At 41.6% G+C, this 14,253-nt stretch overlaps 2 protein-coding genes across 3 annotated transcripts in view; one reads left to right on the forward strand and one right to left on the reverse strand.

The window, feature by feature from the left end:
* The window catches only part of ACO1 (aconitase 1), a 54,656-nt gene extending 47,352 nt beyond the window's left edge, over nucleotides 1-7,304 (reverse strand). The window contains exon 1 of the mRNA XM_005492687.4: nucleotides 6,923-7,304. The gene's annotated coding sequence lies outside the window, so the exon portion shown is untranslated. The remainder of the gene's footprint in view (nucleotides 1-6,922) is intronic.
* An 82-nt stretch (nucleotides 7,305-7,386) lies between these two features.
* The window catches only part of DGKQ (diacylglycerol kinase theta), an 87,024-nt gene continuing 80,157 nt past the window's right edge, over nucleotides 7,387-14,253 (forward strand). Inside the window, exon 1 of one of the 2 annotated variants that reach the window (XR_012578202.1) lies at nucleotides 7,387-7,685. Coding sequence is in view for 1 of the 2 variants with exons in the window: in XM_074533077.1 (XP_074389178.1) it covers nucleotides 7,472-7,685 (214 nt within the window). In the remaining variant the exon portion in view is untranslated. The remainder of the gene's footprint in view (nucleotides 7,686-14,253) is intronic. The other variant, XM_074533077.1, reaches the window with a different exon arrangement.

Consider the following 14,253-nt stretch of genomic DNA (forward strand, 5'->3'; position numbering starts at 1 on the left):
GCTTGCAGCAGCCTACTCGTGAATTATCTTTCCATTAATCAACCACGGACTACACTCAACAGAACCCATTTTAGTTACAAACTGTTAGAGAACAGAAGAAGGAAATGTAGTGGTAACCAGGGATAGCAATTGGGGACTTGGCACATAACAGACCAGTTTATTTTTTACAGATAGAAATACACTGCTGCCTCTCTTTCTGTTTTCCTTATTGTGGAACATAGCATTTCCAAGTCAGTGCTTTCCTGATCAAGGAGTGTTTACTTCTGTTCAGCTGTCCCGGAGGAGAGCAGTGATCCACTGGTGAGGGGCAGCTGGCTTTAGCACAGCACTCCCATTACAGAGGACACTAAAGGTGCACAGAAGAGCTGCTGAAGACTGTGCTGGAGCCAGCACGACAGCATGCCCCTTAGCACCAGCCCAGATACTCCTCCAAGAGAACATGGGGAGCCCTGCAGGTGTTAGGTTATATGCAGTGCCAGGTTCCTCCTCCCAGGGTGATACTGAGAAGGTTGAGGTCTGGCTGAGGTGCAGGGCTGAGGTACAGAGCTGCCTGGTGCAGAAGCTATGGGAGAAGGCAGCAGACCACATCGCACCAGGGAGGATGAGCAGGAAGGCAACAGGATCCCTCCAAGGAGGTGCCTGTGCAGAGGTGAGTGCTGGAGCCCTCTGCAGCAATGACAGGGGCAGGACTCTGGCTGAGTGAACAGCACTTTGATTCAGGCATCACCGCCAGTCAGCTCAGCTGTGCACACCCAGAGAACTGTGCCAGGCCATTGACTTCTCAGGAACCAAGGAGTCTACACCACAACTTATCAGGGCCTAACAGAACCATCCTGAGCAGGATTAGCCAAAACTAAAACTGCTGTGACTGTACTCTTGCACCAAGGCAGGTTAACTACAAAAATCAACCACCTTACATTATAGACATGTGTAGCCCCACCCTTGAGGCCATTGTGTTCTCCTGTAGAGCAGTGGGTTGTAGTTGTTTAATTACATTACTATTTAATTATCACTCAATAATCGTTTAATTATAATTTGATAATTATTTAATCATCAACAAACCCCTTTAACTCCACAGTGATGTCTTATTTTAAGAATTTATCTTCAATAGCTGCTTAAGAGGTGGGACAGCTAAAAGGCAAGGCTGGACTCTGTAGTAGATTTGGACTAGCAAGGTGGGAAAATTGAGACTCCCAAGGTGGAAATGTTGGGAGCTTGTGACTCCTGGCAACAGGAGAATGACTCCTCCTGGTCATGTAGGTATGAACTGAAGGCACTCGTGCTACACTGTGGCAACAAATAAACAGAAACAAGCTTGGTTGGGAGACATCTGAGCCCCTCATAAGGACAGAGCAAGTCACAGTGGCTGGAGATTACTTTTGCTGACCTCTCTGTCTCAGAAGGTTTGCTGCTTGTCAGGGCCTTTGATCTGACACAGCCCACAGACCACAACCTCCTGTCATCCATGTGGCCACCAGTGACACAGCCAAAGGAGGATCTCATGCATGAACACATCACTCTGGAGTCTAGCATACATGGTATTTCTTTACATTCTTGCTGGGAGTAGATCTCTCCTGTAGGCCAACAGGTACTGTCAGGCATAGAAATAATTGAATAATAGAATAATTACACATATATACATACATTAAAAAAGGGTGTTTTATTTACTGGGTTTCTGATATATTATTAGAGTGTAGAATCAGAAATTGCAATGTGGTTTTAACAACAAGACTTGGACATTTTCAGAGTGCACAACTCTTACTAAACCTTAACAGCAATCTGTTATTCCATATGTGGGTGTTCTGCATATTTTGCATGTCAGAGTGCATTAAGGTACTCTATTAATAACAATTGTTTTCATGTTCCCTAGGTCCAGAGAGAAAAAATGACTAAAGATGTTAAACTGGCAATTCTTTACAATAAAAAAATAGCTGTTTTTTGGTTGATTGGTTGGTGTATTTCTCCCAGAGAAATACAACAATTTGCTCAACTCTGAGCAAATCCTTTATGTACTCTGTCACGAAGTTATTTGTTCTAAAACTTAAAAACTGGAAATAAGCTATTAAATATTAAAATCAGTGTATTTGAAGCACAAATAACTTGCCTGTCCTATCATCATGTTTGCTAGCTGCCTGGGCCTTAAATTTCAACCTTTTGACTTAGCTATGTTGTTACACAGTTTTCTTTACTTTCAGCTCTGATATGGTTTATTATTTACTAAATCTCAGTTTTGTTAGCAGAACTAGGGAAACTCCTGAAATAGTAAGGAGTGTAAACGCTAAAATAAAGTATGAGTTCTACAGTTATGTCTGCTTCTGATAAATGCATCTATGTTTTCATTAAATACTTACTACTGCTAACTATAATGATTTTGGTGAAATAAAGATGGTTTTCTTGATGGGATTTCTGTAGGGGTTTTTTCCCCCACAACAGATGGATGAACTTGTACTGAAGGACTTTCTTCTAAATCTCTGTACCTATGTGAAAAGTGCACATATATTTGATATATAAACATTAATACATAATTTTGTTTAGATTATACAGTCTAATGTGTCCCTTATTACAACCTTTATTTGAAAAGGTATAGTTAATCTGGCAATCAAATAAAAAGTTGAAAGACCTACCATATCTTATTGCATAACTTGGAACTGATCAAGAACTTTTCTGGCTTTCCATGGCAGGGCTTTTGCTTCTCTTATTCAGGGGCAGTTGGTGCTTTTAACTAGCAAGTCAGCACTTGATTTATTTCTAGTGTGATTAGAACAGTTTTTTTAAAGACTTTCTTTCAGGAAGGAAGTAATTGTAGAGCTATTATGAAGAAAAAATACCCAAACCCAAACTAATTATGTGCTAGGTACTAACCCTTTTTTCTCTCTTTGGTTTTTTTTGGTAGTGTAGGTATAAGAAACTGAATTTATCTTTTATTTTCCATTTCAAGACAAAGAGTGCATAAACCTGATCTAATACTTTTATTGTCTCTTCAGCTGTGAGACTTTGGGGAAAAAAAGAAAGGTAGCCTATTTAAATTAACATCAGGATTTACCTTTAATTCAGACATCACCAACTTGGAGAGGTGAAAAAACTGCAAATCTGAAACCTCTCTTGCCTAGGAAGGTGATACTTCGTGAGCCACTTCCTTTCATGTGCAAAAAGAAGCATTATCCCTCAGTTTCCAAATATTGATGTGTTGGTTTAAACCAATAAAACCAACCCCCCTGTAGCTCTTCTTCCCTGCTGGTTGCCAACAGGAGGGCACATTCAAAGCTTTGGTTCTCTGAAGCCACAATTTATTTTAAACTTTCCTTTTCAACCTCCACATATGGTTTGTGTCATTCCTCTCTTCCAATTACTTGCAGTAATGAAGGGAATTCAGAAAACAGAAGTCAACAATGCAGAAGATTTCAGTAATCTAGAAACGCTTTTGCTTATGGCTCTAGGGGATAGGTACCACGGGATTTCACCCTTCCACAATTCACCAACACATAAAGAACATATTTTATAGGAACAGAAACTTAGCAAGCTACTCCAGCATTTGGGAAGCTAATGACTCCCACTCCTATCATGTCAGTGGATGGATGAAATTGTTTGTAGCACTCTGAGAAAAAAGGAAATGGGAAGGCCAGGAGAGACCACTAAAAAACAGCACAGCTCCATCTGCTTTTCATCCACTACTTCCATATTAATACAGTCTTATAAAATCCTCTGGATCTCACCTGGACCTGACATGATTACTTATTTTCAGGTTTTTTGAAGCTTGCTTACAAATAAATTGCTTCATGAAATAATTGAGTAACTGAATTTCAACAGTCTGAGTGACAAGAGAGCTCTGGTATAATGAACTGTGTTCCTTAAAGGATAAAAACATGATGTGATGCTGACACTACATCAAACTTATTTAATCGTGTACATAAATTTTGGATGACGTACCAGAACTTTTACTTCTCAGTTGCAGCAAAGGCTTTCTATCTGTCACAGTATGTTTTCTCCCTAAATCTAAAGAGTACAAGAAGGTTACAAAAGGCTCAGAAGATCCAAGGTGCAAAGTTTGTTCCATTTACCAAAAACACCTCTACCAAGCCAAGAAACTTGTAAAAAGGACAAGTTTTCTGTGCCGCCTGCCCAGGAGTTGCATAACTTGAGTTTAATGAAGTTATAGAATCCAAGTGCCACAAAATGTTTATCAGGATGTAAAAAGAAGTAAATTTTCTTTTCAGAGGCCTTACATTTTTTTTCCTAATCTTGTTTTACTAATCTTGTCAAAACAAAGACAATGGATGTTCAAAGAATTTTATTTGTTTTTATCTTGAGGCACTTCTTTATTTAAAAAAATATAAAGGTATACCTAAGAAATGGTAGTTTTATCCTGTTGGTTTCATCTTTCAGTTACCAACCTGTCAAGCAACAGCTCCTGCATGAGAAAAAAACCACTTCTAATAAGTTATCACATTTGTGAATGTGACAGCTACAGTAATAATTCTTTACCTCACTTTTTTTCTACTGTCTAGGGCAGCAGATGTGCTACACACGTGAAATGGAGAGGGTGGCTAGCCTTCCACTGCTGCCACACTCCATGGCCACTGGCAGCAGATGTTTTGGCAGGCCTCGCTGATGACAGCCCTTGGATGGTTTAGGTCATTTTTACAGGTTATACAGATTGCTCAGAGATAAGATGAGAAATTAAAGCACAGAAAGTTTAGTTCTTGCCCCTGTGTTACAGCTTATAAGTATTTATCTGGAGAGTAAGTTGTTAAAATATAGCCACAATCGCACAGTTAATTTATATCTAAACTACAAAAAGTACCATTCTCCAGTCTTCTATCAAAGAAACCTTGTAACTACCTGCCTGGATAAGTGATTCAGTAATGTAAGTAATTATTTGTTAACTGAATGCATTTTCACCTTTTTATAAAAAGATTAATTGATTACTTCCTCAGGCTTTTGAAACAGTCAAATTCTGATACAATTATAAGGTAGTTCCCCAGATTGTAGGAAAGATATGTTCACATGAGTTCCAGCTTTCCAAATCTTGGGCCTCTGACTCTTAAGAGGGGAAAAACTATTAGGTCAATACAAAAGAAACACATTTAAAGAGGACAGGATAGGTTGAAAAAAAGGCAGGACAGGTCAATGGAAAGCCCCTCCGCTTGACTGCATTTAGGGTAAAGAGGTTTCTCCTCAAATCCAGCCTGAACACCTAGTTTGAAGTTGTGCCATTTGTCTCTTGTCCTTACAGTATGCATGCCTGTAAAGAACCTTGGTCCTTCCTCATAAAAAATCTCTGTGTCAGTAGTACTGGGGTGCTAGGAGATCTCCTGGCAACTGTCTGTTCTTCAGGCAGAGTCCTGCTCCCTCAGCCTTCTCTGCATGGGATAAGTGCACCAACACCTAGCCACCCTCATGGTTCTCCACTGAACTTGCTCCAGCAGTTTGTCATGCTCTTCCTTTATGGAGGTCAAAGCTGAATGCAATAGTCTAATATTGTAGTGCTGGGGAGACAGTAATAATCCCTCCTCTGAGCTGACTAGCTGTGCTCCTGGACAGCACAGGATACTGTTGATCCTGGTTGTTGCCAGTGTGCACAGCTGGCTCATTGACAACCAAGACACCCAGGACCTCTTCTGCAGTGCTACCCTGCTGTCTGCTCATTTGGATGTCAGAGAAGGTGTGTCCCCTGACAGACAATCATGGTAACAATGATTGAGAGGAAAGCTGAGGTACTCAACAATTTCTTTCGCTGCAGTCTTCAGTGGTAACCCCTTTCCCACATCCCTTGAGTGGACAAACAGCAAGATGGGGACTGTGGGAGCAAAGTCTTTCCCACTCTAAGTAAAAATCAGGGTCGTGGCCACCTGAAGTACCTAAAAGACTACAGGAGCCAAAGAGATGCATCCTAGAGTTGTGAGGCAACGAGCTGATGTAGGATGTAGTTGCCAAACCCCTCTCCCTGACATTTGAAAAGTTGTGGCTGTCAGGTGAAATCCCAGGTGAGAGAGAGGTTTCACACTGCTTCCCTCTTCCCTTTCCTCCTGTGTATCTGAGGCTTTGTACAGCCTCTGTGGTATCTTAGATGTTTTCTAAATCATGTTTGTAGAAGCAATTAGAAGTATTTGAAAGCTTATGTATGCAACTACTCACTCTTTCTCCCACCATAAAAAGTCGTATTACGCTTTCTTTGGTCTCTTAATTATTTATACTGTTTCTCCTTGAGAAGGTCAAATCCTTCTGATCATAACTACTTTCATATTCACAACGCAGAAAGGAGACACACAGTAAGAGTAGTAGAAACTAGAAGATGCAAACAAATTTTAGAACTTCACTGTTGGTCTACAGGACAAGGATTTATTACAGAAGAGGTTTATTATACCAGCTTATTACACCCTTCACCAAAATACAGATAAATCAGAACCAGGAACAAAAATTTTAACTACCCTTTGTTGCTTAATGGAGGTACCTGGATGCTGTTTGGAATAGCCGAGTGGAGATTCCCAACACAATGCTGAGATCAAGACAAGTTGAGATACACAAAATCCAAAGTGATAGCCTCCTTTCTTGTCCCACCCTACTCCATCCATAATAAGTTACTCAACATAATAAATCACAGAAACAGAGGCATTCCAGAAACTAGCATCATAGAAACATCCAGGTCTGTAAACATTTTCCAAACTAGCAACAAGAAGGTTAACTGAACAAAGGACAAAAAAGCCCTGTGTTATGGAGGAGGGAGACTTGGCAGAACCCTTCATCTTTCCTCATGAAGTCAGAGATGTTGAGTGTAGAAGGCAAAACCTATGGCAAATAATTTTCTTCTGCCAATGCATCATCACATATCTTCCTGAGGCGGAGCTTTGTGTGCTCTAAAATGGTATGCCGAAAAGATAAGAAAACCTTCCAGATTAATGTGGCAAAACACTGGATGTCTTACCTCTGAGTCCAGAGAAGGGCAATGAAGATGGCAAAAGGGCTGGAGAACAAGTCTTCCAAGGAGCGGCCGAGGGAGCTGTGGCTGCTCAGCCGGAGAAAAGGAGGCTCAGGGGTGACATTATCAATCTCTACAACTCCCTGAGAGGAGCGTGTGGCCAGGTGGGGACCGGCCTTTTCTCCGAGGCAGCTAGAGACAGCAGAGAGAACCTATTCTCTAGCTGCGCCAAGGGAGATTTAGGATGGACGCTAGGCGGAGTTTCTCCACAGAACGCGCGGGCAGAGGCCGGGCCGGGCTGCCCCGGGAGCAGTCGGAGGCCGGGCCGGGCCGGGCTGCCCAGAGAGGCGTTGGAAGACAGGCCAGGCCGGGCTGCCCCGGGCGCAGGCCGGGCGCGGCGCTGAGGGCGCGGCCGGCAGGGGGCAGCGCGCACCGCCCGCCGGCGCTGCCGCGGCACCGCCCCCGCCCGCCCCCGCCACCGCCCCGGGGCGGAAGCGCGGGCGGGCGGGCGAGCGGCGGCCGGCTCGGAGCGCGCGGAGCGGGCGCCCGGCGGGAATGGCGGACGGGGCGCGCTCGCTGCGCGGCAGCGGCGGCGGCAGCGGCGGCGGCAGCCCGGCCTCCAGCCCGGTGCTGGGCGGGCGGGGCCGCACCGCGGCGGGGGGCAGCAGCCCGCCGGGCCACGCGTTCCGCAGGGTGACCCTGACCAAGCCCACCTTCTGCCACTACTGCACCGACTTCATCTGGGGGCTGGCCGGTTACCAGTGCGAGGGTAAGGGGCTGCCGGGGCGGCGGCGGGCGTGCGGGACCTGCCGGGGACGCGAGCGGGGCGAGGTGGGGGGAGGAAAAATTGCCTAAACCCACTGCTGATAAAAACTCTATTCATAATTAGTATCAACAAACTATAGTACTAAAATAATATTTTAAAATCTAGTGCAAAACCACAGTACTAAAACGCAATACTGAAATACATTAATGAAAACAGTGCATTCCATCACAAAAAGAAGTGTCTAAAGATAGTAATCAAAATTCTAGTAATAGCCTAATTATAACAATCGTAGGTTGCAAAAATCAAGTCTGAAAACTAGAGTAGTCCTGAAATTTCTGTTCCTATTTTAAATTATAGGAGTAACTAATAATAATAATAATTATTCCTAACAAAAATATCGTAAAACCGGAGATGTGTCGCTGCTCACTCGCGTATGGTGACACCGGTGTGTGCGGTGATCCAGCAGTGTCCCAGCCCATCCTGGGGCAGACACGCTGTGAGCCACCATGCACCCCAGCGAGCTCACGGATCCATCTCAGGGGCACCCTTACCTGCTGAAATGCCTGATCCCATGGGGAATCTGTGTGGTGTTTGAACCTTTTAAACCTTGGCTGACGCCAGGAAGAGGAGAAGGAATTGCTACGTTTCCCTGCTGGACTACACGGCAGACGAGGTTCTTGGAACGGATAAAAATTATAACTTGTTCTGATGCATCAAAATCCAGTGGTGTCATAGCAAAAAGAATGGGTCTCTGTGTCCCTCTTTAAAGGAAAACAAACACAGCACTACCAACAACAAAAAACCCAAACAAAACAGCACAAAACATGATATCTTCATGAGCATATGCAGTCCAGCTGGCTTGGGTTGGAGCTCCCAGGCCGGGTCCAAAGAGTCAGGTTGTACAAGAGCCTCATTGTTTGGGTGGGTGTCAGACAAGGCTGTAGGTGTAGAACAAGTACCCTGCAGTTCTTGAAATAGCTCCTGCCTTTTGTCATTGCCAGGGGTAAAGAGAGTGCTGGATTAAGTTGGGTGGAAGTCATGTTCCTGTGTGGTGCAAAGCAAATCTTGCAAGGGTGGTTTTATTTTTGCTTAAAAGTTTTCTGAGAGAAATGTTGTTCTGTCTGTGTAGCATAAGGTCATTGCTTATCCTAATAAGCAACAAAGCTCCAGGCTCACATGATAATTCCTTTCCTTGTGAAAATGCACAAAGCCAGTCATCTGTGTTCTCTTCCATCACTGACTTAAAAAATGGCAAATTTTTTGAATCATAAAACTGGGCATTTAGGTGCCAGTTTGTCAGTTAAAGATCTGAATAATTTTGGTAAGGCTAACAGGTAATGCTTGCAAAACATGAAAATACAAGAATGTCTCAATTTTTTTCTTATCCACTCACATAAAACATACTTAAAGGTAGTGTATTCCTGCAAGTTGCATTTAGGATTTTTTCCTAGTTTTCCACTGTAGTTGGTGTTCTGGATCTTTTCTTCCCCTTTGGCTTTTCCAGCTGAATTCTGGATAAGCATCTTTAGCATCACTTTCTAATGACCATGTGCTGATGGGGCACTTCCAAGCTGCATGGTTAAAATAACTCTTTTAAAACTACATCTGAAAATTCTACCCAAAATAAGTCAGCTCCGTGGTGGGTAATACAAGACGGGGGAAATAATCTCAGTTTCTATTAGCTCTAACGTTCTCTGCTCAGAGTGTGCAAGAAAGCCCTATAATGGCACCTGGCACATCAGTCTCCCCTGGGTGAAGAATAAGAATTGGGGTTTTTTGTTTGCTTGGATTTTTTTGTTTTTTGTCCTTTCATCTGTTTTCAACCAGCTATGCTTAGAGTCGTGATTGTCTTTCCAACAAGTTGCTGCTAAACAACAAATCTCAAAACCACCTGATGGATCATTTGCTCATGTGTCTGCTGTTGTCAAGTTCCAAGTTATTTAATAATGCTAATATGATTTCTTAAATTCCATTTAACTGTTACCTCCTTGTCACATTTACTTTAGCTAATGGAGTTTGATCACTGCACTTTAGAAAGTGATAGAAGGAGTGCCAGGCTGTTAAAACAAAAAAGTAACCCACCCAGCTATTAGAGAAGGAAATGTTTTCTGTAGACTTGAAAAACATGGTAGATGATTGCTACCTCGTTTTTTTTCTCTGCAGAGAGTCTGGGTTTGCAGGTGTAATTGCAGCTGTCTTTGGACTCGGTTTGATGAACCACCCACAGGCTTATGAAGCCATCAAAGGGCCTTTTTCTAAGTAGATTTGCAGTGGTTGCTCTTCCAGATCTGTAGGTTCAGATGTTCAGTCTCCTGATGCTGTTTGTGTTGACATTCCCTGAAGCTGCTTATTACCAAAACAGAAGCCTTCCAATCTTTGAAGGGAACTAAACATGCTCATACTGTGACTCCTCCAGTTATTGAAAGGAAAGGATAAAAAAAAAAAATAAAAAGAAGAAGAAGAAACATACAAAAAAATCTCACCTCTTATCTGTCATTACTTTGAGTAGCTGTATGGCCTAAATCACCTAGATTTTTGTTTTAATTGTGATTGAACTTTAGACTCTTGGAGAATGGCATCTTCTATGTGTGAATGATAAAGTATTTTTCTGTTAACTTATCAACTACTCAGTAGACTGGCACATCCCCGTGTGGCTTACGTAGCTGTGTAGCAAAAGTACAAGAAAACAGAATGAATTCTCAAAACATTCTCATAGTGGAAGCCAAGATGGTCCTTAGGTTTTTTCTGTGAATTCCAAAAAATTTATGGAGGAGATGCTCTGATGCTCTCCCTAAAAGGCATAAAGTGCCCTGCATGTATTCTGACTGTTTAAAAGTAAGATACTGTTTCCCACTCCATTATGGGGGCCAGACCACTGTCACCAGCACTTTGTATGGGCTTGAAAGTACTCCAGGGGAGAATTGCAGCTCTTTTACTTAGGCAAGATATTTTTACACGTGAATTTTATAGGGAATGCAATACTCTTCCTGTATGGAATAGGTGTCCAGTTGGATCTGAAGATGTCATGTATTAAGCTTCTGTGCACATGTTTATGTAATATCAGTCAACCAGGCTTGCATCTGTGGTTTATTCACATGTCCTCCCCACCCTGACAAATCTGTTTTCTCTAAATCTTTTGTAAAGAACTGTTTTTCTTACCACTTTGCTATTTGTAGCTGTGACTTCCTTTGATAAGTAAGTGTATGTGTGACAGAATAAGTGAAGCTTGAGTTGTAGCGTGGAAAAACTTCTGTCTTATATTGCTCTTGCTTTCCTAATCATGGTCATTTCAGGTTTGAGTGGGCTTAAATTTCCTCAGGCTTGCCAAAGAAGAGGCAGTGTAAATGACTGAGGTTTTGTACATGTGTGTACGCATCTTAAAAATGAAAAATACTAGATAGATGAGGCCTGTATAAGAACTGCAAAGAGAGCTCTTACTGGTAGTTCCCAGTCGGACCAATTTCATACACTAAAAGGTAGCTAACAGATATTTTATAGTGGAGTTTGGGATTACTTTCAGCCACCAAGAAATACATTTCTTTTCACAGTGCTTTTATTTTACATAAAACACTTCAATAAAAAAAAATGAGTTGGACAAATTGTGAATCTGTACATGTTTGGGGGCTACAATAATTTCCAGTTCTATAAAACTTTATAATGTAAAGTCAGTTTGGTTTACTTTGGCCAAGGACAAAATGCAGGGGATTTAAGTAATAAGCAAGTTTGATTGAAAATTAATAGTTGTTTAATCATTTTAGGGTTTTTATATCTATGTATTTCATTAGAATATTTATGGGAAGCTGCAGTGGTGGACGTCTGTATATGTATTTGAGCAGATAGGGCACCTGTCTAGATACGAAGGCTCTAAGTCAAATAATATTTTGTGGAAACAACATCTTTATTTTCTGGTTTTGTTTTGGGGGGAGGAGTTGAGATTTGGGGGGTGAGGAGGGGTGGGTTAAATTTTTTTTTAGGCTTCTAAGCAGACCATCCAAACTTATTCCAAGATGTATAAAGCTTTGTTTCTCTTAATCTGATTTAGATGTTGGCTGACAACACCAGAGCTTTTCCAGAATAAAATGTAAACGATGGATCTGAGTTATATTTATGACATAAATCTCAGATTTGGCAGGACAGCCAGAAAGCTGCTGTAATTTATATGGGCATGTCCCAGATAAGGACAAGCTGTGTTGTTCCTTGTTGATTTAGGAGAGCTTGGAGATGTTCAGACAACATTTGCAGCAGTCTTCAGATGCATATTTTGGACAAATTTTGTATGCAGTCTATTAAACTTAAAGGCTGTTCTAAGAAAATAGAGTCAAATAGGGAAGGTGTGTTAAAGCTGGGAGTTTGTTGCGATATGGAAGCAGTAGCAGGGAAAAAGGGTACAAGGAGCAGTCTCCTTGGACTCTCATCCTTTCCAGCTCTGTTGTTGAGATAGGCACGTGAAACATCCTTGACCCTACAGTTTTCATTCAGATCTGTTTTGAAGGAAGTGAGTGATATATGAGATTCCCCCAAGAGTCTTAATGCTTGCAGTTCAAAAAGAAAAACATATTCTTCCTTCTTGTGATGAGCTTTGCTTGCTTTTGCTGCGTTGCCACAATACAATTTCGCTTCTATCCTCCAATCAGTTTGTGTTTTCAAGACTTTGCTGCCTTTATTCTTCAGTGGTTTTCTTGCCAGTGGTGGGGCCTTTCTGTGAACAAGATGTTGGATGCTGAGATATTTGAGTGAATGTGACTTTGCTGCATTTGAAACTTAGATGGAGCAATCAAAGACAGTCAAAAAGGAAAAAAAAAAAAAAACAAAACCACACACATATTCAAGTAATTCCACAAAATAAAACCTTACACAGAAACTAGGCTCAGTTCAGCTGATATACATGTTGAGAAAAATGTTTGGAGCACTGATTGACACATAGAAAAATGCAATTTACTGGTCTGTATTTGAAGGATAATCCATTTTATACTGAAGAGACTTCATGCTTTTCTTTTCCCTGCCTCCTTCTGACAGTGCCTCAGAGGAAAATATCACTGTCACCATCAGTGATACAGAGAAAAGGACAGGGTGCTTCGTGAGAATGCACACAGCTTTTGTAGCTGGAAGCTATAGTTTGTGTTAATAGCATTAGCTCAGATTTCAGTCCAGAAACTCAATTAGGTAGTAAATAACTACCTGCAGAAAGTGCTAAAGCCTGTAATCCAATACCAAGCCTTGCACAGCACTTTCATATATCATCTGTGTTACTGCCTCAGTTTGACTCGTTAAGCAGTGACAAAAGCACTAAGGAAGGTGCTCATCAACCCATCATGGTCTGAAGTGGCTGTGGCTGGTGCTCTGCAGGTTCTCTTTCTAGATGATAATTTATCAAATATACCTTAGGCACAGTATGTTCAGGTGTTTCTCAGCCATCTTCAAGGGTAGTACCTTGGACTCCTTTTAATCTTGCACAAAATTTTTCAGTCTTTCTCTGATAAGCTTCACACAGACCATAGTTCCTGCAGTCCTGTGCTAAGGGTCTAAATATTACTTTACAGCAGGGACGCTGCTATGGGCATTAATTACTTATTTTTAATTGTAAGTCAAGGTGGGGCCTCCCGTGTTTACTGCCAGGGGGAATGGCATGCAAGGTGCTTAATTTTCTTTCACCTGTGGTCAGTTTGTAACAAATGTTTTTGATTCCACCCACCAGTACCATACCCATACTTAGAATTATAAATTCAAGAATAATAATTTTTTTCCTTCTTTTTTAACTTTTTTTTGGTTTTTTTTGGTGGGTTCCCTCTGGGCATGGTGCCTTTGCTGGCCTGTTTCTCCTTTTTTGATTCCATGCTGTTCATAACTTGTCCATAATATTGCTTCGTTTCTTAGTATCCATGGAAAGGTGGTTCTCTTCCTGATTTTGGGGCACCCTTCTCAGGTGGCAGCTCTGAATTCTCATTGAGCCATGCTGTCCCTGGACGACCTTTACTTTTTGGTTATGTCACTTGTTTCTTTCTTGCAGAGGTGTTTCTAACTCTGCCTTTCATTAGCTCAAACTGACTTCCTTCTGAGCAGCTTGTTGGTCAATTAGATCCATCCTGAGCTGGCTCTTGAAAGTACCTGTGGTGAAACTGCTTTTGCAACACTTAAAGAAAACAGGTGACTAAGTTACTTGAATATGTTTAATTTGACTCAGCTCCAGTGGGGAAAGAGCAGATTGTGTGTATAATATATAAACGTTTCTAAAGGATTAAATAATACATGCTGATCAGCTCCTGTTCTTTTTGCATTTTCCCCCTCTCCGGCGTTTTTAATTAAAGGTAACTTTCAATTTGTGAGAAGCCTGTTAGGAAACAATCCCAAGCAGAGAGTGAAACCTAACATGTGTATATCACAGTGTGATAAGGAACATGTTGGAAGCACACTTCTTTTTTTTTTTTTCCCCTAAGTATGCTGCCACAGTATTCTTCCTTATTGTTGCCTGCTGTTGTCTCACTTGTGGAAGTTTGTTATTCAGTAGAGTACAGTCAACCCCTCATTTCACTTCCTGTTCTTATTTAAGCATTTTCATTTGTTTGGCTCTAGA

The sequence above is a fragment of the Zonotrichia albicollis genome, chromosome Z, assembly GCF_047830755.1.
Source record: "Zonotrichia albicollis isolate bZonAlb1 chromosome Z, bZonAlb1.hap1, whole genome shotgun sequence".
Lineage (NCBI taxonomy): Eukaryota > Metazoa > Chordata > Aves > Passeriformes > Passerellidae > Zonotrichia > Zonotrichia albicollis.